The sequence below is a fragment of the Mastigoproctus giganteus genome, chromosome 9 (assembly GCF_048544385.1).
Source record: "Mastigoproctus giganteus isolate SK-2022 chromosome 9, ASM4854438v1, whole genome shotgun sequence".
NCBI classification, from domain to species: domain Eukaryota; kingdom Metazoa; phylum Arthropoda; class Arachnida; order Uropygi; family Thelyphonidae; genus Mastigoproctus; species Mastigoproctus giganteus.
The window spans coordinates 22,322,337-22,349,418 of record NC_143583.1 but is presented as its reverse complement, the minus strand read 5'-3'; the positions used below and the strand labels follow the sequence as shown (position 1 = coordinate 22,349,418).

Genomic DNA, 27,082 nt, shown 5'->3' with positions numbered 1-27,082 from the left:
AAACAAAATCAGTACAGATCCACATGATTGGCCATACATTTTAGAGAAGGGGCTAAGTAGGTTAACTTTTATAATATTTTACATGTATCATTGGGAGATCTGGACTTGTAATTAGCAGTAAGAGGTAAACTTATTTATCTTCAGAAAATTTCAACATCCATTTTTCTAGTTATTCAGTCTTGTTCTCTCTCTGTGCAATTCATCCGTAGAGTGGAGATCTCTGTCCTCTCTCTGTCTTGAAATGGCTGAGAATGGCAGCTAGCCATTTCAAGATGAACCATGTGCTGGGCACCATTGGGCTATTGGAGCCGATGATCCACCTGAGTATTCCTGCTCACAGTATATCACAATAAAATACCTTCAGTGGACATGGGAAAGGAGCCATTGGACAGTAGATGACAGGAAATGGGTTGCCTAGCCCTGTGAATCATGTTTCTAGCTGCAGCATGGGGAGGAATGAGTTCTGGTATGTTATACTGAACATGAATTTTGAACCTTATTGTATGAAGAGTTGTACCTGTAGCCAAGGTCAGAGTATTGTTTTACAGAACTGTTTGGATAGGAGGATCTGGATTCCCTGGTGTCCATTGATCAGCACATCACTGGAGACTTCCCTTTCTGACAATGAGTGCCTCTTTATGGCAACAGCCTTCCAGACTACCATGGCATCTTTTAGCAAAACAGCACTTTATGACACATGGCTGCAGTTGTTTTGGACTGGGCGAGTGAGCATTCCAACAAAATCTGTCCTCATATCTACCATACCCACCTAGTCTCAGCCACCTGATCTCTGCTGTCTGGATTCAGTACCATCAAATACCTGACAACTGGGATGCAGTTATCAGGTATTTGATGGTATTGGTAATTCATGTGATTGGCATGAATCTGTGGACATCTTGTGGAAGCTATGCTGCCACTTATTCAGACCATTCTGTGCGCTGAAGGTGGTGCAATCAGGTGCTAGGTAGGGTTCCTAATGCAAAATTCTCTCGTTACAAGAATTTGTGTCACGTATTAGTAGTTGTGAGTGTACAATTTACTTGGATCATTGCATATTAAAAATTAATTTGATATATTTCTATCTAATTTTTATGAAATGTGTTTCTCTGTCTGCATGAAACATAAATATTTGAATTGCAGTAGCGAGGCATAAAGGACAAAAAAAAAAAAAAACATGGTACAAATAATTAATTTTGACTGACTGTCAATTATCATTGGTTTAATGATGTTAAAAGAGCCTCAAGCTAATATATATTTAACCACTATAAAATTAGTACGTTAACATAATTTCTATCTCCATGTAGCTAAATTGTTTAAAGAAAAACAAATGTCTTGTAAAAATAGCTTTTTATGCACCCTTGTTTTTGTTTAGATAGTCCAGCTGCATATAGAAATGAGGCTAATGCACTAGCTTATATGTTGATTAAATTTATCATAGTTTGAGGTTTTAGTTGTGAACTCATGTGACTTTGAAATTTTGCACATTTTGCATCTCTCATATTTTGGAAATAATACAGTGTGAAAGCTAACACTGGGTTATCAGCTCGTGCACTTTTTGGTAGCTGTTCACCCAATGATAAGAAGTCAGTCATCTCTGAAGCAGTGCTGTCTGGGTGGGGATGCTTAACTGAGAATTGTAACAATATTTATATCTTTATTTGAGAAGTGTAACTTATTCAAGCTTCAAGAGCAGGCAACTTGTGAAGAATTTCACTATATGAGATGTATTGTAAGAATGCCCTTTCATGCACACTTTGTTTTCTTTAAGCAATTTAACTATGCATGATGGTAATGCACTAACTTACATGTTGATGCCAAAAGACAAATTTTGATAATAATAGTAGTGTGTAGGTGTATAATTTAAGCAATATTATATCACTTTTTTTTTTCAAAATCCTTCATTTTGCTCTTCTTACTCACTTTTTCTTCCTTTACAGCTTCGATTGAATAGCATTAAAAAATTGTCCACAATTGCTCTTGCTCTTGGTGTTGATAGAACACGTACTGAATTGATACCATTCCTTACAGGCAAGTTCATTTATTTTAGAAATATACAAAATTTTATTATACTGTTTTGAAAATTTAACATATATAAATGATATAAAAATTAAAAGTATATGTGAATCTCAGTTTTAGACTGCAATAATATATAGCTTATGTTGGTAGATGTGTTATGTTCATAATTTCTAACCTTCCCCCCATCATTTTTATAATTTTTACATATGAAATACCTCTTACGTTGTCATGGGAGTCCACAAAAAATTTCTGGGGGGGGGGGCAAAGCTTGGAGACATAATTACATCAATAAATTTTTATTTAATTTTTTAAATAATTATTTAATTAAACCAGTAGATTATAGGATATAGTATTGCATCAATACAAAAACACATAGATAATGTATATAAATTTACAATATAAAGGAAACAAGAATTATATATATATATATTAAGGTCCTTGAGGTTGTCACAGACATTCTCTCAGATATGCCAGTCAAGCTGTACTTGCTACCTGGGAGTCTAAAACGCTGATGGAACTGATATTCGGGTGACACTCAAGTCAAGTGAACCCAATTTCGGCGAAGTCCGGACGGTCTGTGACAGTCAAATCCTCTGCTTGCACCTTCACAATGGTGGGACTGTTAGTAATCCTGGGTATAACCTCCATGCACAAGTACATGGTGGGTGACCACCCAGGTGTGAACCAACGTAAGCAGGGGTTGAGGTGTGCCGCCCACACCACATGGAGGAATGCCACCCCTCTATGTTACCAGGCAGTACTAGGTGGTAGATGACTCTCATCAACCGGTGAACTACCAACACTTTGCTTTGAGGTTATGATGAACGTTGTGGCGAGATCCAATATTCCTTACATTTCAAGGGTACAGCTCTAAAACGGTGTTCGCAGGCTGGCCGCTAGTTAGTACACCGGACTGAACCTATTGGTAACTGTCTAGGAAGCTTCCGGATCAGCTAGTGTATAATCTTGCTACCTCTACTCTGCCAGATAGTGACTGGAGGGAGTTGGAGTAGTGTGTATGCGGGGAGCATTGTCGAGGCCACGTTATGTCAAGGATCTGGGTATATTCTTACCACATGTACGCCATATCCAAAAATTTCATTACTTCATACAGCATGTCCCACCTACTTTTTCTTACTATTGAATACACCATGAATTGTCAAACTAATAGAGCAAGCTTATCTGCGAAAAGATCTAAACCTCCTAAGGACTTCCTAATTCATTTCACAAATATACGTGGTCTCAATTCTAATCTCAATGATTTCCATTTGCAGTCTGCCAAACCCCATGTACTTTTTCTGACAGAATCTCAGTTATCGGTTGATTCATCTACTGCTCATCTCAGATGCCCAAATTATTCGCTGTATGATTCCTTTCGCCTCAGAGGTGCTACTTATGCATATGTCCATTCTGATATTCCCTGTCAGAGACTTGGCAATTTGGAATCTCCTTTCTTTGATCTTCTCTGGCTTAAAATCTCTCTACTTCATTGTGTCAAATTCATCTGTTGTCTCTACCGTTCTCCCAACTCCACTAATCACTGGAGCTCTTTGACTTCCTCTCTTTGCAACTTGACTTTCTCCGGTCCAACTTTCCTAACAGTGAAGTAATTTTCCTTGGTGATTTTAATGTTCACAACTCCAGCTGGCTTCCGTTTTCTAGTCACACCCACCCAGCAGTTCGAGATGCTGAGGCTTTTGCAATTACTAATGACCTAGCACAGATTGTTCATTTACTTACAAGAATACCAGACAATCCTAATCATACAGCCAATACGCTTGATCTTTTTCTCACAAACAACCCTTCTGAGTACACGGTCGAAGTGAGAGGTCCTTTAGGCACTTTAGATCACAACTTGGTGATTGTCTCTTCTCCAATGGAACCATTATCTCATGGCTATTCCCAACCACATGTTGTTTGGCATTACAAGAATGCAAAATGGGATGACCTGCGAGACTTCTTTTCCTTGGTCGGATTACTGTTTCAAAACTTCTGATGTCAACGTTTGCTCAGATTGTGTCAGTGAAATTATTCTTGCAGGAATGGAATCCCTTATCCCACACTCTGCTTTAAAATCTCGTTCTTTATCTAAACCTTGGTTTTCCAATAAATGTGCTAAGGCTGTCCAAGAGAAAAATGTTGCATATCATCATTGGCTTGTTTCTAATTCTACAGTTTCATTTTCTGCCTACACCAAAGCTCGCAACAGTTGTAAAGCAGTTATTAATCAGTCCAAACTAGAGTTTGAACAGGCTAAGACTTGCTTCTTGCCCTAATGGTAGCCGAGCATTCTGGTCTCTTGCCAAAGCTATTAGCCGCAACTTTTGCCCATCTTTGCTCCCACCTCTGTCAAAACCAGATGGTTCTGTTGCCACATCAGCCAAGGATAAAGCTGACCTGCTGGCATCCCATTTTTCTTCCAGCTCATGTATTAATGATCTTGGTAAAACACCTCCCACCATTCCCAACACGCTCCATTCAATGCCTCCTGTGGTCTTCCGTCAAAAGGATATCAGAAGGATTTTGAATCTTGATGCTAAGAAAGCTCCAGGTCCTGATAGGATTTCTCCACATGTTCTCAAAACCTGTGCTCCTGAACTTACTCCTATTCTTTGCCACCTTTTTTTTCACTTTCTTATTCCAAAGGTGTTTTTCCTTCTGCTTGGAAATTTGCTCATATCCAGCCAGTTCCTAAAAAGGGTGACAAATCCCTCCCATCCAATTATCGTCCCATTGCAATTACTTCTACTCTTTCTAAAGTAATGGAGAAATCAATTAACCGCCAGCTCTTAAACTACCTAGAAACCTTCCGTCTGATCAACGATCACCAGTATGGATTCTGTCAGTGTCAGTACACTGGAGATATTCTGGCTTATGTTACCCATTTATGGACTAATTCAGTGGAAAGGTTCGGTGAAACACAAGTAGTTGCTCTTGACATCTCAAAGGCTTTTGATCGTGTTTGGCATAAAGGTCTTCTAAACAAGCTTCCATCTTATGGTTTGCCAACTGTTTTTAGTAATTGGTTATCCAGTTTTCTCTCTGATCGCTCATTGAGGGTGATGGTAGATGGCTCTCTGTCTTCTAACTTCTCCACTAATGCCGGTGTCTCCCAAGGTTCAGTTGTTTCCTCCACTCTTTTCCTCTTGTATATCAATGACCTTCTTCCATTGACTGGAAATCCTATCCATAGTTTTGCCGATGATAGCACATTGCATTCAACTTTCCATTTTGTGAAACCTTGTCCTGCTCAATCAGCTTCAACTTCTCGAAAATCTGCTACCAGTTCCTTAAATGCCGATCTTCAGGTAATTCTCCAGTGGGGCAAAGACAACTTAGTTGATATCAACCCTTCTAAAACTCAGTCTTGTCTTATATCACGCAAAAAGGATTCTTCTGCTCCTATGCTTATCTCCTGTTTCTAGGCAAAATGATATATCTCTTTTGGGGATTACCCTGAGTTCTAATCTCTCTTGGCACAAGCACATTACAAATATTGCTTCCTCTGCATCTAAAAAACTTGGTTTTCTCTTTCGCTCTCGGCGTTACTTTTCTTCCAAACAGCTGCTCACTCTGTATAAATCGCAAATCCGCCCTGCCATGGAATATTGTTCCCACATCTGGGGTGGTGCCCCCAAAACCTCTCTCAGGCTTCTTGATTCCATTCAGAAGAGGGCTGTTAGGTTAATTAATGATTCATCTCTAACAGAGTCTCTCCACTCGCTTTCTCATAGACGCACTGTTTCTGCTGCATGCCTCTTCTACAGATACCTCCATGGGCACTGTTCTTCTGAATTGGCTTCTATAATTCCCCGCTCTCTCTTTCAAAACAGTCCGAACACATGCCGCCACAAGCCAACATCCATTTACTGTCCAACTTCGAACTCACAGAACCAACTTTTCATCTTCCTCATTTATTCATTCAACTGCCGTTTTCTGGAACAATCTTCCTTCATACGTATTTCTTGAAAATTACAATCTACAGAAGTTCAAGTCCAATGTCAACAAATATCTTCTTTCATCTTCTTAACCTCAAACCCAAGCACGGTACTGTTTGGGGTTCACATAAAAAAAAAAAATATATATATATATAACAGTTTTTTTAGTTAATTATAATACCAACTAGATAAACAGAAGAATTTAGCATAAAAGTATTAGGGATGCAAACAGAAACAGATAGCTTCAGCTAATTATTGATGGGATATATTGAGTGGAGCTAGCCTTAATGTTCCATTCAATATATCCATATATCTGTAATTAGCTATATCATCATTTTAATTTTACTATTTTATATTATTTTATTTTATGTGTTTATTTATAGGGTACAACAAAGAAGTCCAACTTAGGTTACCTAAACTTGGCTCTTTTGAACTAATGAGTATAGTTTGCACCCATAATATATTTATGCTAAATTCTCCAATTTATCTAGTTGGTATTACAATTAACTAAAAAATTGTTATATACAGACAGATGTAATGTACAATCATAAATTTGATGGCATTAATCTGTTCTGTCACTCTTTCTCCTTTTCTATTTCTTATATTATTTTACATAACCTCATATACAGGGTGATTCACTACTAGTGTGACAAACTTGCAGGAGGTGTAGGGGACACAAAGATGAATCGGAATCACATAGCATTGCAGGGTCCAAAATGCCTTCATCCTGCTGTAGAGGACGTTGAACGGGAGGTTGTGTGAACAGCGATCCCGCCTGAAGTCAGCATTTGTGAACCGTTTCTGTTGAAGACACCAAGTAGCAAAAGTCCTCCGGAGTGGATAATCCGCAGGTTCCAATGATTGGACACGTTGCAGATGGTATGAACTCATTTGGTTTGTTGACAGTATCCTCCATACAGTGGATTGGGAAATACCCAATCGTTGGCCTATCGCTCGAGTACTCGTACTCGGATTGCCTTCTGCAAGACATAGGACATTCTCCTCATTGTCTGGCATCCTCGTCGTTCGCTCTCAATTCATGGTACCTCTCATGAAACAACCAGTCTCGCGTAACCTTCTGTGCACATGTGCGAAAATCGTATGATGAGGAGCACGCCTGTGCGGGAAACGTTCCTGGTACAAGTGCAGAGCGGTGCGCCCGTTACAGTCCGCAGCTCCATATGCGAGGTGCATGTCGGCCAGTTCAACGTTTGAATACTCGTCCATCCTACTGCCTCGGGAACCGGTTCACAGATGCTGACTTCCAGCGGGATCGCTGTTCACGTGAACTCCCGTTCAACGTCCTCTACCGCATGACGAAGGCATTTCAGACCCTGCAATGCTATGTGATTCCGATTCGTCTTTGTACCCCCTACACCTCCTGCAAGTTTGTCGCACTGGTAGTGAATCACCCTGTATATGTGTGTGTGTGTATATATATATATATATATATATATAGATAATAATAATTTCAGTAATCGCGTATCGTATAAGAATTGAATTCTCCGTCAATTGCTTGCAAACCTATTGATGACATTTTCAATAAATTTCTTCTTTACCGCTTCCTCTTCTAGTTTCTTCCTGTGCACACTAATCATACTTAAACCTTATAGGCAAGTTTCTGAGATAGTGGACACCTTAATCATGTTTTCACACGTCTCAAGGTGCTGAAACTTCTTTCAATGGTACAGGTCGTAACAGGTAATGTCATACCAATAGTTATGGCTGAATTAATAGAAGGGAAATAGTCGCAATGTTCCAAAACTTCTGGTAAAGTTTGGGGAATATCAGTCGATGAATCAAAAACAGGAACTCTGTTTTATTGCTGCACTAGATGAAACATGTGTTCTATGGTTACCCTGCCGAGGGCCAAAACCGGCCAACCCGTAATAAAATTTAAGGCAGACAAAGCGTCCCATGGTCGAGGATGTAAGGTTACATATCTCAATCACTTTTACGATTATAATTTGTGGAATTTTTTACTCAATCCCAGGGAGGGGCAAGTGCCTCGTTTACCCCCCTCTGCGGACGCCCATGTACATTGTGATATTCAGATTTAATCCTCGTTTGAATTCACCAAAGAAAAATGTATATTTGATAGCTGCTTAGCTTTTAATGTTCATTTTAATAAAGCACACATTATTTCTTTTCTACTCCCCGATCTGCCTGTTTATAAAAGAAAAAGAAAACTAGATTTTTATAGGAATCAACCACATTGCATTAACTCTGTTAGCTGTTATACCTTTTTGCATACATCATTTCTAACCAACCTGCTTTTCCAGCCATCTTTTCTATCCACTATCGAACTCTATACTCTTTTCTAGGACAGCCTTTCTTCACATGTTTTCCAAAATTTGTAATATACAGAAATTCAAGTCGAATGACAACAGTATCTTCTCAGCCTTCAACTTATGCACAGTACTATGTACCAAGCGTGGGTTTGAAGGCTGAGAAATACTTGATGACATTATGCTGATAATCATATGTATATATAACACATCATTATTATTAGAATGGCCAAATGATGCAAAGTGATTTTTTTTTAAAAATATGCCAAAAAAAAAAGCCAAAAAGTGACCGTCTAATTTCACCTTGAAGAATCAGAATTATTCTAGTGAACTACAACAGTTTTCATCAGAACCCTGGTGTTTCCTAGAGGAATCTCAAGAGGTCCCCAAATGTTTTATTGCTTAATCTGTGTGCATTTATATTACTGTTTTTAATTATACTGAGTTTTGCAAAAAATATTAGATGAGTGGTGGGGTTATTTTAGTCTGAAAATGGTTGAAAAGCATTAATCCAGTGACTTGAAAGTCTGATGTTACTCTGTAAAATCTCATATTTTATGCATCTTGATTCTTGTCTTTTCTACCAGTGAAAATATACCTCTCTCATTTCTCTCCCCTTCCCAAGATGTCTCGTTATCAGACTTTTACAGCTAACACTTTCCAAGCTGTTGCTCCTAAGGGCAACAGTTAGTGCCCTTACCATCTAGTTTCCCTTCTTTTAACCTTTTCTAGAAGTTCTGTCTTTTTTTTTTTTTTTTAGATATGACTTCATGGTCATCTTATATAGAGGAATAATGGCATCTTCCTCCCTCCTTGCAAAGGTTTAATAAATAATTAATATATTGATAGGCTACTGTGTACATTCCTTACTTATAGTCTAAATTCTTTCAAAGCAACTTAGTCTGGTTTTGGTAATTAACACCCATCAGACCATAAAAAAACTGATTTTAAGTGCTGGTGGGGGTTAATTTTCCCTGTACTCACATTAAGGAAGATTGAAAATAAGAAGGGGAGCAGCACTGATTCCTGAGGCACATGCTACTTGCTACTTTAGTCCACACCAAAGAGTGCCCATTTAGAACCACTCTGTTCTATCCTCTCCTTAAACCCACTTCATCTAATCTAAGATGCATCTTAGATGGTCCCTGTAGTTCTGGTTTACTCCATTTTATACAATAACTTCCTGTAGGCAACTGTGTTAAAAGTTTTTCTGAGGTCTAGGTATATAATGTCAAAGTCGTTTGATTCATTTAGTTTTTTTTGTGACATTGGCATAGTAGTTAACCAGATTGATTAGGAAAGACCTTCCTTTCACAAGCCCGTGTGATCCCTTTAGCAATTTATTCTCATTGAGTTGGTCCTATATTTTGTCCTTAACAATATTTTACACTACAGAAGTCAAACTTGTCTTAGTTTCCCATCACCTCTTTACTCCTTTATGGACTGAGGAAACATAAGTTATTCTTCAATGCAAGGTGTTCATTCCAGAGATCTGATGATGATCTCATTAACATTATCAACAATTTGACATGCACATGTAACTTTTTTGAACAATAAATAGATGTACACCACCATCTCTGTGATTCTGTCCTTTCTGAGCCTCAGTAACTTCCTTCCCCCACAGCTGATGGTGAGAGATGAGTATATTACTAAAGATAAATACAGCCGATCTTGCTATTACATGCATCATATGGTTCAAAAAATGGCATATAATAGAAATGGGTGTTATAGCATGCACATTTTCATGTAAATGTTGGGGAACACATCCCCATTTCCATAAAAACTATATATATTATCATTACTTACCCCATTTTAAAACTTATTTTTATCAATGCACACAATGTATTATGCTATGATATGTAAATCACATTAAAACTCAAAGGTTATTAAATAAAAATTTATTGAAATAAACATACATGGGCAGTATTTTTTTTTTTTTTTTTGAAGTGGGAATATTGGGCTGGTATTTTTAAAGAATGAATGTAAGGTCATTTGCTAGCTTAATTTTCTCTCTCTTTAAAAAAGTATAATCAGTTATCAGATTATCCAATTTTGTTTTGAATGGGCAGCTTCTTTTTTCTCTTCCTTATGGCAGTTGAAAGTTTGCTGGCTCCAACTAGAACTCAGACAGTAAGTTGCCAAACAAGTAACACATTATTGAACTTAAATATAATCATATTATTTGGAGAACCAATTTATTGTACAACAGTACTATTTGTTGAACCACATTGAATTAATCAATTTTACACACACACACATACAAAGTTTCCAGTACTTCTTAGTATCATGGTTTACTCCATGGTACTAAAAAGTAGTGGAAGAAATGGATATTTTGATATATTAGTTCTGTCAATTTTAGTGCGAAAGAAAAATGAATTGATGTGCATTGGTTCTTTGTTGGCGAACTTACAAATGCATAAGAAATCTAAATTATCCAAAGTCATGCTTGGCATTTTACAATTGCTTATAGCAATGATGAGTGTGAGAGGATATTCAGCTAAGAAAGAAAAAACAGAAACTGAGTTCGGTTTTTTTTTTTTTTTTTTCTGGCGAAGCTTTTAATAACCAAGTCTAAACAATGGTGCCATTGTTATAAACAATGATTGTATCTGCCTTTATTACAGTAAATGTGTCCAGTTTTCCCAACAATTGAATCCTCCAGTGAGATTACCTCACTAGAGTAGTCATTGCCTGATCATTAGTCCTTGGAGCCTGATCTTTCACAAGGACATCACATCTCACATGCTAGACATTGAATAAACTGGTGAGGCCTCAAATTTATCACTTTACATGGCATGTACTATTTTTTTTTTTTATAATTTCATATGTTCTTTTCTATAGTAAAGATTCAATAGTTGAACTTAATCTCCAGAATATATCAAGTTTCAACAAAGATGGATGCATTCCTTACATCGAGTACACAGAAATGCATCTTCGTTAGCTAAAAATAGCTCGACATATACACCACAGCTTCAGCAAGCAACAAGGCCATGACCCACAGGCAATCAGTAGTGGAAATTTTTCTTCAGCCATACCAGCCATTGTAGGTGGTAGATGACTATCATCAACTGGTGAAATACCACCACTTTGCTTATTGGAGGCTTGAAGTGGTGAAACCCATGTTTAGTCTCTATAGCAAAGTTTCCAGCACACACCCCTGGGAACTCTTGAAGCGGAAACTGCCTGTACTAAATAAAATACTAATTACAATATAATGAATTACACTTAAAAATACCCCCTACACAAAAGTTTTAAACATAGAACTGCACATACTTCAATTTTCATGAACCATTTAATAAAAGTAATAGAAGTTATTGACAGAGTTTTTGGGGTTTAAATAAATAAGTGGTCCTGTATTGTAACCAGAATAAAGGATCATATATTTATTTGCAAGTATACAATATCCAATCATGGCCCCTGGAACTAGGTGTTAACATTGTGAACAGCGAAGCTTTATGATGATACGATTAACTACAGTAATATAAAATAAAGAGTAAAACATTAAAACTGTGAAAAGAATTAAAAATATAGCCAATGATATTAATATAAAGAAAAACACTATTAAACCATGTGAAAATGCTATATTTATTGGAATGGCTACAAGAGAACAAGATAGCCATCACAATACAGGCACTTAACAGCAAAGCAATCATTTGAAACTCAGCTTGCCAAAATCATCAGGCCTAAAGGCAGTAACATAGACAGAGTTAGAATTAAGAATAAAAATTACAACTTAAAAAATAGAAATAAAACAAAATAAATTTAAATTCTGTAATTATATCATTACAGATTAAAATTGTGCATAGTAAGTTAAAGTAAACAGGCAATACCAAATGTGGTAATTACAAAGGTATAATACAAAAGAGCTGAATTTAAAAGGTTATAATAATGTTAATGCAGAACAAAACATTACAAAAGTATTGCGATTACAGAGGTCTAATACAAAAGTGCAATAATAATAATAATAAAATTGAGTATAGCAGTTGAGTAGAGAACCTTGCCATTCGGTCGGAGTCAATGGCATTCAAACCTTTTTAGGCTAGGGTCAAAACAGATAAAATGTTGAAGGTTGCAGGCCACATGGGTTGTTGGCTGCAAGGCCAGCTCCTTACCACTAATTATGCATTTTTTGAAATAGAGTTTAAATTTTGTTATCTATATTTGTATTTTTTTTTTTTTTTTTTTTTACATTTATATCTGCTTATTATTACATAATCCTAAAATATTCCCATTATATGGTTATAATAATATTGCTAATTCTGCAGAAGATGTATAAAACATGAGAAAGCAATATAGAGAAATCGAATATTTTTAAAAGTAATTGTGAAACTTTATTTTGTGCCATGCTAGATTTCAACTTAGGGGACACAACACTTGAAGGCTCCTTACATGGCCCATAGGTCCTGATCCGTGTTCTAAAGTACATACAGTATAGATTATATAAGAAAGGCCAGGGAGGGATAATATGCATATTTAGGTATTTTGGTAGGTATAATAATATACCTGTACATTATTATACCTACCAAATAATTCATAATAAATTACAAAATATAGGGAGCTAAAAAATTGCTAACAGGAAAGCTAATAGAGAAATTACATATTAAAAAAAAAAGGCCTTTCTTTGTTGTTAATACATACTTGTATTGTTGTGGTTATCGTATTCTCTTGTAAATGTTTCATTTAACATACTTAGCATTTGTATTAAGTTTAACAGTGTGTTTCTTTACATCATCATTTGTGGAGTACCAAGTATCATCTCCTTTTTAAATGATTGAAAACATGTAGACGTTGAGAAGTTTGCTTATTACATAGAAGTGAAATAAGATGTGCTAATTAGACTGGATTAGCTGTGTAATGATTTAATGTTTGTTCATTGTGAAATTTAATAAAATTTTAAAGTAAAGTAATTCCTTGAACGTTGAATTTATTAAAAATGAAGTTTCTATCATACAGTTAGTGTAGAGAATTAAATCATACATGCTATGATGAAAGAAAACCAAAGTTTGCATAAATGCCATCATTATATGGCATTTCATATTGAGTCCCTTCACAATATAAGTGAATCTGGGTTGTGGCACTCATCTGAGATCGGTTCCTGACCTGAGATAGGTTATTTATTCTTCAAACATCTTTATAAATTTCATATTGGGAATCCCTTCATACACTTAGAATAAATATGGTAGGTGTATAAAGGGATTCCCAATATGATAATGATGTTTATGCTGACTTCAGTTTGTTTCCATTATAGCTATTGTACTAACTATATGAAATTTATATAATTTTTCCTTGGCTTGAAGCAATTGCTTAAAATTGGGTCAGATGTCTTACACCTTTTGGAAATTTCACATTGTTTAATCAAGTCACAACTGAGTTGTCAATTGAAACTTTAAACAATATGAGATGTCTGCATATTCACTGGCATTAGCATTAGTAGAGGCATATGATGCAAGAAAGCAAGCTTATGCAGCATAAGCCAAAAAAAAAAAAAAACTCTCCCATTTCACCCCTCCATTCGTTCTAAATGCATGTCCAGCTCACCTTAAATTTATTTAGGCTATCAACTTCCACAAAAAAAGATCAAAGTCTCTTCCACCAATCAATTACCCGCTGGCTAAAGGCAAATTTCCGCACATCTATTCTACAACTTCTTTCCTCAGTTTGAATCTGTGCCCCTCAGGTTCTTAATCTGAGCGAGAGGAAGAATCCCATCAGCATTCAGCTTGCTCAACCCATTCAAGGTCTTATACACCTCAATCAGATCACCTTGCAGGTGCCTATTCTCCAGGCACTGCACTTTGCAGAACTAAGTCTTTCTTGGTAAAAGCACCCCTTTGTTCCCCCTCACCTGGGCGCTTCCGTAGCCAGGTGGGAAGGAGCAGCAGTGCGTAACACACGCTTCTTGATTAGACCGGGGTTCCAGCCTGTCACCACCAAATACGGAGGATACGGAAAGGTCAGGGAATGACCACCGCATATCTCAGAGCAATATGGCCTTAGTTGCTAATGCTCCTAAAAACCAAATGACAAATAACCAAATAACAAAAAGTTCCCCCTCACCAATCTTGTTGCCCTTCTTTGTACTCGTTCTAGCAACTCTACATCCTTCCTAAAATGAGGCCTCCAGACCTGTACACAGTACTCTAGGTGTGGCCTGACCATTGCCTTGAATAATGGGATAATCACCTCCCTGTCCCTGCTAGCAAAATTCCTGTATATCATTGACAAGACTCTATCTAGGACTTGCCCTCACAGCCATCTACACTACCCAGTGAACTTCATATTTGACTGCACAATTACTCCCAGGTCTTTTTCACTTTCCATTTTCCTGAGTGTAGTACCACACAGTTGGTACGTTTCTTTTCCGTTATTGCTACCCATGTGCAGTACTTTGCATCTGTAAATGTTAAACTTCAATTGCCACTTCTCAGCCCATTTGCCCAACTTATCTAGATCCAGTTGGATTAGCATACTGTCTTTAATGTCATTAACAACCCAGCAACCTTTGTAACATCTGCAAACCTGGACGTTAAACTTGATATATCTTCATCAATATCATTGATAATTATACAACACAACAGTGGGCCAACACCGAACCCTGGGGAACTCTACTAATAACATTTGTCTACGAAGAGCAGTGTCCATTGATTAGCACTCTCTGTCGTCTCCTACTCAACCATCCCTTTATCCATTGTAGCAACTTAGCCTTAATGCCATACCTCTCCAATTTGTACAGTTTTCATGTGCAACAGTATCAAAAGCTTTCCTGAAATCCAAGTATATGATATCAAAATTATTTTTGGCATTCAGTTCCTTTGTGACCATATCATAGTATCCAATCAAATTGGGCAGACAAGACCTCCCTTTAACAAACATGTGCTGTGTCTTGACTATTACTGCAGCCTTGCTTAGAAGATCCTGCAGTGCTTCTTTAACCAGTGATTCCATTACTTGTGTTACCTTTTGAACCCCCTTGGAATTGGTGATACATTTGCACACCTCCGGTCCATGGGGACCTTCCCCCAAGACTGGATAGATCCTGTCCACCCCAGGTGCCTTTTTTATTTTTAACTTCAACAATTTCTCCTCCACTTTGCTCTTAGTTATTACAAAATCACTTAGCTTTTAGAGTTTGATAAACTTCTGTCCTCCCCTCATTGAATAACCCCTCATGTGTGAATGTAGATGCAAAATACTCATTCAGTTTATCAGCTACCTTAGCATGGTCATCAATAGTCAACCCATCTATGTTAAGTGGTCTAATGTGATTCATCCCTTTCCTTCTAGAGTTTACATAAGTAATGAACTCTTTGCAGTTTTTCTTTACATCCTTTGCCAATGATTTCTCGTAATCTGCCTTCGCCTGCCTAACCTCCTTTGTGACTTTATTACAGACTAGTTTATATCTGCCATAGGCTTCTGTGTCACCTGATACTTTACACGCTTCCCATACATTTTTCTTCTTTGCCACAAGCCTCATTCGTTCATCTGACATCCATTTAGGCCTAAACCTTGAATAGTATTTCTTAGTTGGAATGAAAAGCCTAGTAGCCTCCAAAATTAAGTTCTCGAAGGCTTCCCATTTAGAATCCAACATTGGTAACAACATCAGTTGATCCCACTGTACAGAATTTAAATATCTGTCTGAGACCCCTGTAGTTGCCTTTGCGAAAGCAAAAGCCCTTCCCTTTAGCCTTGATGGTAGTTACGTCTTTAAGTAATTCTCACATCAGTACATTGTCACCCAGTGGTTCCTTTATCTGCAAATTCTTAATGCATGAATAATCAGTGCTGATAATCAGATCAAGAATATTACTCCCTCTGATTACCTCTTGAACATGTTGCCGTAGAAAACAGTCATCCAATAAATCCACAAAAGTCTTGCTAGTGTGCAAGTGATCAATCCACAAGTTCCAGTCAATATCTGGAAAGTTAAAATCCCCAATTATTAGACATTCTGATTTACTGGCCCAATCTATTTCTCTGCACAATTGCTCATACTCATCAGATTCATTAGGCCTGTAACACACACCTACTGTCATTTTTCCTTTCCCATTGCGTATGTCACCCCAAACAGACTCAACATTGCATTGTCCACCAACATCGATTGAATGCACTTCCTTAGATTTTGTGTTTCTTAACTAACAGCATAACCCCTTCCTCCCTTCCTGTGCTGTCTATCCTTTCTGTACACATTGCAGTCCCCAAATTCCAATTCTGCACTGCTTATATCTGTGTGACACCATGTCTCTGATATCCCAACAGTATCTACCTTTGATGTTTGGACTAGCACTTCAAGCTCATCAAATTTATTAACTATACTTCTAACATTGGTGTAATGTAAGTATACATGCACCTGTTTCTACTCTTAGGTATCCTAACACAGCCCATGTATTTACTTGTTCCGCCATGACTCCCAGCAGTCCTGGAAATCTAGGCGCCTCCGTAACCAGGTGGGAAGGAGCAGCAATGCATAGCATGCGCTTCTTGATTAGACCTGGGTTTGAGCCCGTCACCACCAAATACGGAAGATGCGGAAAGGTCAGGGAATGACCACCGCATATCCCGGAGCAATATGGCCTTAGTTGCTAATGCTCCTAAAAACCGAATGACAACAACAACCTGGAAATCTTCATTACCTTGCTTTCCAGGCTGCTGCTCATTCTAATAGAAGCAGCGCAAGAATCACTTTTGCCTCTGCCTGCAGCCATTGTTAACTTTTTAGTCTGTGTATCTCCCCCCCCCCCAAGCTAGCAGTTTTCTGACCCACCTAACACTGCCTTGATAGCATCGGTAAATATTCTTGCACCCTTTCTGTTTAAGTGTACCCCATCCCTGTAGAAGCAGTCTCTCTTGCCAACAAGCACAGACCAGGCTGAAAAAAATTCTACCCTTGAGCCTTGCACAATCTCTCCAGGGCCGAATTGATCGACAAGGCTCTCGTCATATACTTCCTCCTATCGTGTTTGGGCACAATTGCAGACATTTTCACATTCAACCTTAACTCGCGACATTTTTCAACGTCAGCCTGTACTTGTTGAGTAAATCTGCAGATCTCTTACTCTTGATGTCATTAGTTCCAGCGTGTACAACAATATCACCTTTTGTGCCCTTAAGAGTTGATATCTGCTCTACAACGTCATCAACTTTTGCCCTTGGCAGAAATACCTTGGTCCTGTTCTACCTATGCTTCTTGCATAGTACATTCCCCGTCTCCCTGGTAGAGTCACCAACAAGAACTAGTTCCTTTGGGACCAGTGCATTCTGAGAAGGTGCCTCCGTACCCAGGTGGGAAGGAGCAGCAGCGCATAGCACACGCTTCTTGATTAGATCGGGGTTCAAGCCTGTCACCACCAAATACGGACAATGCAGAAAGGTCAGGGAATGACCACCGCATATTCCTGGAGCAATATGGCCTTAGTTGCTAATGCTCCTAAAAACCAAACAACAACAACAACAGCATTCTGAGATCGCCTCTGTTTTGCCTGATGCACAGGAGTGAGCTCTGCTGTTGAGCTGGGCAACTGAAAGCTTGATGGGCCCCGTCATATTAATTTCTTCAAGGGCATTTACCCTGCACCTCAAGCTCTCATAAACGCCCATCTGAACACTGAGTTGGCACCTAATTTCTTGACACTCCAGACACCTAGCACACACAAAGGCATCCTCCTTGGCTAGATCATGTCTTGTTTTAAAAAGGTCGGGAAACATTTCACACATTTTTTGAGACTGTGAAGCATTGGAGAATTGCCCTCTTCGTTTCTCCCCTGAGTCACAGCACTCTCGCTAGTCTATGATCTTTGATAATCTTTGAAATAGTGCTGCCAATGTGGTGGCATCCATCTGAAAATATGTAGCAATAGACTTCTCTACTTTGGAAAGGTTATTTATTTGAAGTATAGGAGTAGAGTAACTTGTGAGTGGGATGTACAATGAGACGTGTAATGATGCCATTTATGCCAACTTCAGTTTTCTTTCATTATAGTTACATACAATTTGATACTTTGCACCGACTATGCGATAGTTGTGTGTTTTTCTTTGCTTGAAGCATTTTCTTCATTGGCTTGAAATGAAGTTTCTATAATACATAATATATCAGAAGTTTACATTAAAATCTTAATAACCGATATTGTCATCAGTTTATAGGTAGGTGTATAATATTATTCAAATATAATTCTCAAAACGTAATAAAATAAGTCAGTTAACATAAAACATGAATTACATTTTGGGTGTATATAGTATATATTCGGGTGCAAATGGTAATAATTCATGATTTATGGCAAAAAAAAAAACCAAAAATTACTTCATACATGAGCCAAGATCACATTGTCACATTGCTTCTTCATTTTCCAATCAGCTCAGAGCAACAAACAATATCCAGTGCTTCAGGTGCAATATATAGTATGGGGGAAAAAAAAATAATTTCTGTTGGGTCAGTTTTAATAAAATTTGGGAAAGCTTGGCAGATCATTCTAAAGGAGCCAAATGTAAAACATCATATAAATCCTTCCATCGAAAGTCGAGAATGGAAGAAATAATAATTATGGGTTTCTATCGCTCTAATTTTAATGGAATTTGGGGTGTTGCGACAAACCTGAAAGAGCCGAATGTAAAATTTTATAAAAATTAACCACTAGGAGCTACGTTTTTATATGCAGACAGAACATAAAGATAGTAGGTACTTCACATATTTGCTAATGCACCTGAAACTAATGAGATTACTTAGCTTGCTGTGAAGAATATAATACTTTACAAGTTTACCTTAAGGTGCATTAGCAGAGGCATACAGTGCAAAAAAAAAACCCCTATCTGTTTCACCCATCCATTCACTCCAAAAGTTTGTCTAGTTCAGCCTTGAATTTATTTAAGCTATCAACTTCCACAATGGCAGATGGAAGTTTGTTCCAGCAATCAACCATCCACTGGCTAAAGGCAAATTTCCACACATCTATTCTACAACTGTCTTTCCTCAATTTGAATTTATGCCCTCTCAGGTGCAGAATTCGAGCAAGAGGAAGAATACCATCAGCATTGAGCTTGCTCAAACGATTCAAGGCCTAAAACACCTCAGTCAGATCACCTCACAGGTGCCTAGTCTCCAGATGCTGCAATTTTCAGAACTTAAAGCCTTTCTTGCTGCCTGACCATCCATTGCCTTCTATAAGGGGATAATCACCTCCTTATCCCTGCTAGCAAAATTCCTATATATCATTGACAAGACCCCCATGAGCTACTTTTGCAGCCTGTCTGCACTGTCAGAAAACTTCATATCTGACTGTACAATTATCCCCAGATCTTTTTCAATCTCCACTACCCTGAATGTAGTACCGCACAGTTGGTATGTTACTCTGGAGTTACTGTTACCCATATGCAGTACTTTGCATTTGTCAATGTTAAACTTCAGTTGCCACCTCTCAGCCCATCTGCTCAACTTTTCTAGACCCTGTTGCAGTAGCGTACTGTCATTAACAACCCAACCCACCTTCATATTGTCTGCAAACTTGGACATTAAGTCTGATATACCTTCATCAATATCATTGATAAATACAGAAAACAACAATTGGCCCAACACCGAAACCTGGGGTACTCCACTAATAACATTAGTCCACGAAGAGCAGTATCCAATGAATACCACTCAACCATCACTTTATCCGTAGCAGCAACTTTCCCCTTATTGCCATACTACTCCAACTTGTATAGTAGTCTTCCATGTGCAACAGTATCTAAAGCTTTCCTAAAATCCAAGTACAGCAATACCCCGCTTAGCACGGCTTCAAAAGGCACAGGTTTCACTATAACATGGTTTTCAATTAAGTTTAAGTCAAAAATTTACTGTACATGTTAAAACTCATTCAATAGCCTAGACAGTTACTATACATATATGCTGTGGTGCCAACTCTATTGCTTACCATGCACATGTGACAATAGCTCCTTTCAGGCAGTCAGCTGCAATGTGCAACAGTGTTCAGTATTCTTAATTCCATCCTGATGAGACGACATGATAATTTTTCAAACTTTTCATTTCAAAATTTATTTTTTACCCCTTTAAATAGGATCGAAAATATATCTGCATCCTGGCTAGAAATCACTGCCCTATTTGGTAAATGATTTCACTGGTTTTGAATCGCAAATTCAGATAATTGCCAAAGACATTGTGAAGGTCAGAAAAGACTTGGGATTTGAAGCTTTGGACACTGCCAATGTATGTGACTGCACTGACTCACATGCGACTTATATGATGCAACTCTCCTTGAAATTGATGAGCAAACTGCATATGCAGAATAGGAAAACAATTCTGAAGTAGATAACACTGAAGTGCCACCAAAAGAATTTTCAACAGAAGAACTGGAGAAAGTGTTTTGGGGGGGTTAACATGGCCTGCGAGGCGATTACGAATGGAGATCCGAATGTTGAACGTAGCATCAAGATACTGTAAATTTTACAAGATGGGATTTGATGCTACAAAGACTTGTACGCCGAGAAAAAGAAGAGATAGCTTCACCAGACTTCATTATTGAAATACCTAAATAAATAACTGCATTTTTAAAGCTTTTTTCTCATCTCTCATGATGTTACCTTTTCATTAATAAAATTTTTGAAATATTTTTTTTAATTTCAAATCCTTTTAATTGGCTATCCAGGGCAAATTGTTTATAGATTTATTATAATTTGTTTATAGACTGTTTCTCTGGTACACATTCAATTAAAATACATAATTATACCTCAATCAGCACAGGTTCACATAACATGGAATAGTTTTGGTACCAATTATCAGTGCTTTTTCTTCTCTGCCACAAGTTTCATTAGTTCATCTGACAACCTTTTAGGCAAGAGAATATAGTTTTAAGAAATTATAAGGGTATAATTGTAAAACTGTACAACCACTAGTAATAAAATGTTACAGAAGCCCTTCATCTAAACTTAAGTAATACAGATAAAACAACATAATCTAAATGATATTTTAAGTGCCTTAGATTAGTAATAAATTTGCATTTAAACTTAACCTATTCATTGATATTGATGATTGTAGTGATGATAATGGCGATAGGGATGAAAACAGGGTCTATTGCTATCTCAGAGTGGTCTAGATCAGCGCTACTGAAAGTATGGACCACAGACCGGTGCTGGTCCGTGACCAGATAAGTGCACAAATTGAGAGTAATTAATATTTATTGTATTTTACAAAAGTATTGGTCCGTGACAGATTTGAAATAAATGAAACTGGTCCATCACCACAGATAGTTTGAAAAGCACTGGTCTAGCTCATCATCATCTGCAAGTTGAATTGTGTTTGTGGGGAGGGTTATTTTTTGGTCGTTTTAGGTCACCCTTCTGAAGTTACCTTTTCGAAGACGGTATTAAGTGTTAGTTGAGTGGCCCTGTTTTGAAAGTCTCTTTGAAGTTTTTTACGAGGGGTTTCCGAAAAGTAAGGTAACACATTTTTTCTCTCGATGATGTTTAATAATACGAAGTTGAAATTACACACCAAGAAATAAGTGGAACATGCATTACTTCTTCACAAAGTCTCCAGTTTTATTGATGCACTTGCTCCAACGATGGATCAGTTTATCAATACCAGTACTGAAGAGGTCCGTGCCCATACGCAGTAATCAACATTGCAGCACCTGATGAACTTCCTCATACGTGGTGAAATGCTTTCCTGAAAGGTGTTTTTTCAGAGGGCCAAACAAATGGAAGTCTGAAGGCGCTAAGTCTGGGCTGTAGGGGGAAGTGACAGAGTTTCTCAATGATTACGGTGCATTGTGGGCAGTGTGTGGAGTTGCATTTTTGTGCAACAAAATAATGCCGCTTGTTAGGAGTCCTGGTCGTTTGAGTCAAATGTTGCCTTTCAGTTTTTTCAACGTTGCACAGTAAAGCTGTGCATTGATTGTTCCTCCTTTTGGCAAGAAATTCACCAACAGAATGCCTTGGTGATCCCAGAATACTGTGGCTATGACTGCCAACACACTTGATCTTTTTCTCACAAACAACCCTTCTAAGTACACGGTCGAAGTGAGAGGTCCTTTAGACACCTCAGATCACATGGTGATCGTCTCTTCTCCATTGGAACCTTTTTTCGTGGCTATTCCCAACCTCATATTGTTTGGCCTTACAAGAATGCAAAATGTGAAGATCTGTAAGATTTCTTTTCTTCTTTTCCTTGGTTGGATTACTGTTTCAAAACTTCTGATGTCAGTGTTTGCTCAGATCGTGTCAGCGAAATTATTCTTGTAGGAATGGAATCCTTTATTCTACACTCCACTTTAAAATCTCATCCTTTATGTAAACCTTGGTTTTCCAATAAATGTGATAAGGCTGTTCAAGAGAAGAACGTTGCATATCGTAATTGGCTTGTTTCCAATTCTTCAGTTTCATTTTCTGCCTACACCAAAGCTCACAACAATTGTAAAGCAGTTATTAATCAGTTCAGACCAGATTTTGAACAGGCTAAGAGTAGAAAACTTGCTTCTTGCCCTAATGGTAGCCGAGCTTTCTGGTCTCTTGCCAAAGCTATTGGCCAGAACTTTTGCCCATCTCTGTTCCCACGTCTGTCAAAACCAAATGGTTCTTTTGTCACTTCGGCCAAGGATAAAGCTGACCTGCTAGCATCCCAATTTTTCTTCCAACTCACGTATTAATGATCTTGGTAAAACATCTGCCACCATTCCTAGCATGCTCCATTCAATGCCTCCTGTGGTCTTCTGTCAAAAGGATGTCAGAAGGATTTTGACGCATCTTGATGCTAAGAAAGCTCCAGGGCCTGATGGTATTTCTCCACTTGTTTTCAAACCTGTGCTCCTGAACTTACTCTTGTCCTTTGCCGCCTTTTTTTTCACTTTCTTATTCTAAAAGTGTTTTTCCTTCTGTCTGGAAATTTGCTCACATCCAGCCAGTTCCTTAAAAGGGTGACAAATCCCTCCCATCCAATTATCGTCCATTGCAATTACTTCTATTCTTTCTAAAGTAATGGAGAAATCAATTAACCGCCAACTCTTAAACTACCTAGAAACCTTCCATCTGATCAACGATTGCCAGTATGGATTCCGTCAGTGTTGATCCACTGGTGATATTCTGGCTTATGTTACTAATTTATGGACGAATTCAATGGAAAAGTTTGGTGAAACACAAGCAGTTGCTCTTGACATCTCAAAGGCTTTCGATCGTGTTTGGCATAAAGGTCTTCTAAACAAGCTTCCATCTTATGGTTTGCCAACTGTTTTTAGTAATTGGTTATCCAGTTTTCTCTCTGATCGTTCACTGAGGGTGATGGTAGATGGCTCGTTGTCTTCTAACTTCTCCACTAATGCCACTGTTTCCCAAGGTTCAGTTTTTTCCCCTCACTCTTTTCCTCTTGTATATTAACGACCTTCTTCCATTGACTGGAAATCCTATCCATAGTTTTGCCGATGGTAGCACATTGCATTCCACTTTGTATTTTGAGAAACCTTGTCCTGCTCAATCATCTTCAACTTCGCGAATATCTGCCACCAGTTTCTTAAATGCTGATCTCCAGATAATTCTCCAGTGGGGCAAAGACAACTTAGTTGATTTCAATCCTTCTAAAACTCAGTCTTGTCTTATATCTCGCAAAAAGGATTCTTTGACTCCTGTGCTTATCTTCAGTGACACTCCGATTTCTAAGCAAAATGATATATCTCTTTTGGGGATTACCCTGACTTCTAATCTCTCTTGGCACAAGCACATTACAAATATTGCTTTTTCTGCATCTAAAAAGCTTGATTTTCTCTTTCGCTCTCGGCATTACTTTTTTTCCAAACAGCTGTTCACTTCATACCATACAAATCGCAAATCCACCGTACCATGGAATACTGTTCCCATAACAGGGGCGGTGCCCCCAAATCCTCTCTCAGGCTCCGAGATTCCATTCAGAAGAGGCCAGTTAGGTTAATTAATGACTCCTCTCTAACAGTCTCTCCACTCTCTGTCTCGTAGATGTACTGTTTCTGCTGCATGCCTTTTCTACAGATACTTCCCATTCTCTCTTCAAAACAGTCCGAACACGTGCCGCCACTAGCCAACATCCATTTACTGTCCAACGTCAAACTCACAGAACCAACTTTTCATCTTCCTTGCGTATTCATTCAACTGCTGTTTTCTGAAACAATTTTCCTGAAAATTATGGTTTACAGAAGTTAAAGTCTAATGTCAACAAATATCTTATTTCGTCTTCTCAGCCTCCAACCCGAGCACGGTACTAAGTACTATAGGTTCCAATACCTCTCATGTTTGGGGTTTTCATAAAAATAAAAAAAAATCAACAGATTCACTATCACTTTTTAGCATCCATTGTTATATACTCTGATAAACTGCTATATCAAAGCAGTATAGTAATGTGTGAAAAATGAATAGAGTAGCTGGTTTTTGATAGATTGCAGGTAATATGACCATGCGTGAAAAAGTTCAACACAGAGTGACATTACAGCAGGCCCTCGTAACTTGGTTCGCTCTACCCTTTTTCGCTATGACGTGCTCTTATATTATAACCTCTCTATCACTCTAATGTTGTCACAACTCACTATAATGCTCTTTTACCAGCATAGAGATTGAATTTTTGGCAGGTTTAACAAAAACATTTCATCTGATGTAGTCAATAGCTTGAAAATTAATAGCAAAACAGCATTAAAACATTTTCCCTACTGACTTGAGAAATTTTCTCCCCAGCTAATTTAATTTCAGTACAGTGACTTATTACTTATTTCGAGATCAACATTTAAAAAAAATGATCAAATGTTATATGCATTTATCCAAAGTCTAGTCATCAGTCAGTACAGTGTTAGATATCATTCGTAATGAACAGTTTACTCGAACATTGTATCATAATTAATGCAATGCAGTTACATTTTCAAAGAGCTAATAATGGCCGATAAGAATTAAAAAGCAGCAACATCTGGATGCGGTGTAAAGACTACAAAGGTAAGAAAAGGACTGAATTTGAAAATTAAATTAAGATGTTTTGAAGCAAATCAATTCCATTCAATGACAAGTGGATGTGCACAATAATTTAGGACTGGCAGGTTTAACTGTAAGAACAATTTTAGAAAATAAAGAATTAATTTTAGCAGCTGGAAAGACAGTTGTTCCACTGCAAGCAACTAAAGTGGTTAAGGCAAGGCCGGCTATCATAATAATAGTATGATTGAAATGGAGGGACTTCAAAATTATATTATTGAAGATAATATCCAATGCAGAATTCCGTTAAGTTAAATGTTATTAAAAAAAAAGCGATTAGCCAATATGATAATTCTAAAGAAAGCTCACCTCAAAAAAAAAAAAAAAAAAAAAGAATAATATGGAACCATATAAAGCTAGTAAGAGTTCGTTTGATAGATTTAAAATTCAGGGAGAAGCTGCAGTGCAGATCAAGAAGGAGCCGAAACTTTCATAAAAGAACTTGTTAAAATTATTGAAGAGGGGTGGTTATACTTCTCAGCAAGTTTTTAACATAGATGAAACAAGACTTTTTTGGAAATGGATGCCTAAAAGGAGTTTCATATTGAAAGAGGGAAAAAAACACACCAGGCTTCAAAGCGGCGAAGGATCAGTTGACTTTATTGTTGGGTGGTAACGCTTCGGGGGTTGGGTGGTAACGCTGCCTCATGACTGTAAGCACATATACAGAAGTAGTCACTGGTACTCAAGGGTCATGTCATAAACTCAGGGGTGGCAACCAACTTTAACCACCTTAAATCTCATCTGGTCAAGCAATACCTTGGTGACTATTGATAAAGGTACCTTCCCATAGTCACATCATTGTTCAGAATTTCCACCTAATCTATTTGTGCGACTTGGGAAAAAAGTAGCAGAAGGTACAGAACAACCAACCAATCATACTTGCTGTACTTGTATAGCAAACAGTAGCAGCAAGTATGCACATATGCATTATGAAATGTATCAGTCGAAATCATTGTACAATTAAACTACGAAATTATCTGTGACCTGAATTCTGAATGGTTGTGAGAGGTTTATTAATTAATGCAGTCACAATTTTATCAGAAGCTGTTTTGATGTACCATATATCTTTTCATTTGTTCTCTTGTGCAGTAATGGTGAAATAAAGTTTTTTTCTGATTTATGGGTAATTCTGGATTTTTTTTTCTTACATTCTATAATATAATATTGTGCTTATTTAATTGGGATGTTTAATTTTGTTTTGTCTGTCACTGCACATGCAGTTTATGTATTATATCTTGTTTTTATGTTTTCTATATATTTTTTTTTTTTATTCCTTCTCCCATCCAAACTCATTGTAGACACAATTTATGATGAGGATGAAGTTCTTCTCGCTTTAGCTGAGCAGCTAGGAACTTTCACACCATTGGTTGGAGGACCAGAATTTGTACACTGCTTGCTGGTAAGTAATTATCAGTTTGTCTATACATTAGGGAAGGAAAGGGGGAAAAAATTGTTTGATAAAATTAATTTATTATTATTATTATACTAGTATTTTGTTATTTGTACTGTTGTTAGACTGTATGAACAACATATTTCCTTCTAATCTGCAGAATTTTTCAACATTTTTAATTTTATACACATTTTTCATCATTTTTATATGCCAGTTTTGATGTATTGCAATATGTGTTGAAAAATTGTTTAGTGAATGAATTTCTTTGATTCAGTTAGCAGTATTTCTAAATGTTGAATACATTGATACCATACCAAATTATAGTAAAATTTTTCTTATTGTAATTTAGTAATTAATATTTCACTTTAAAATTAAAGGGTGAAACCTATTTCTTTTATGATGTGCAGCTCTGATTCTATTAATTGTGAAAGGAGATTTTTTTCATATTGTAGGTTACTTACCAATTATTATAAGTCAAC

General features: G+C 37.4%; 1 protein-coding gene across 1 annotated transcript in view; it reads left to right on the top strand.

Annotated features, from left to right (window-relative positions):
• Pp2A-29B (Protein phosphatase PP2A regulatory subunit A) overlaps window positions 1-27,082 on the top strand; it is a 134,843-nt gene that overhangs the window by 5,793 nt on the left and 101,968 nt on the right. Inside the window, exons 2-3 of the mRNA XM_090381602.1 lie at window positions 1,938-2,028; window positions 26,512-26,612. Coding sequence (XP_090237728.1) covers window positions 1,938-2,028; window positions 26,512-26,612 — 192 coding nt within the window. The remainder of the gene's footprint in view (window positions 1-1,937; window positions 2,029-26,511; window positions 26,613-27,082) is intronic.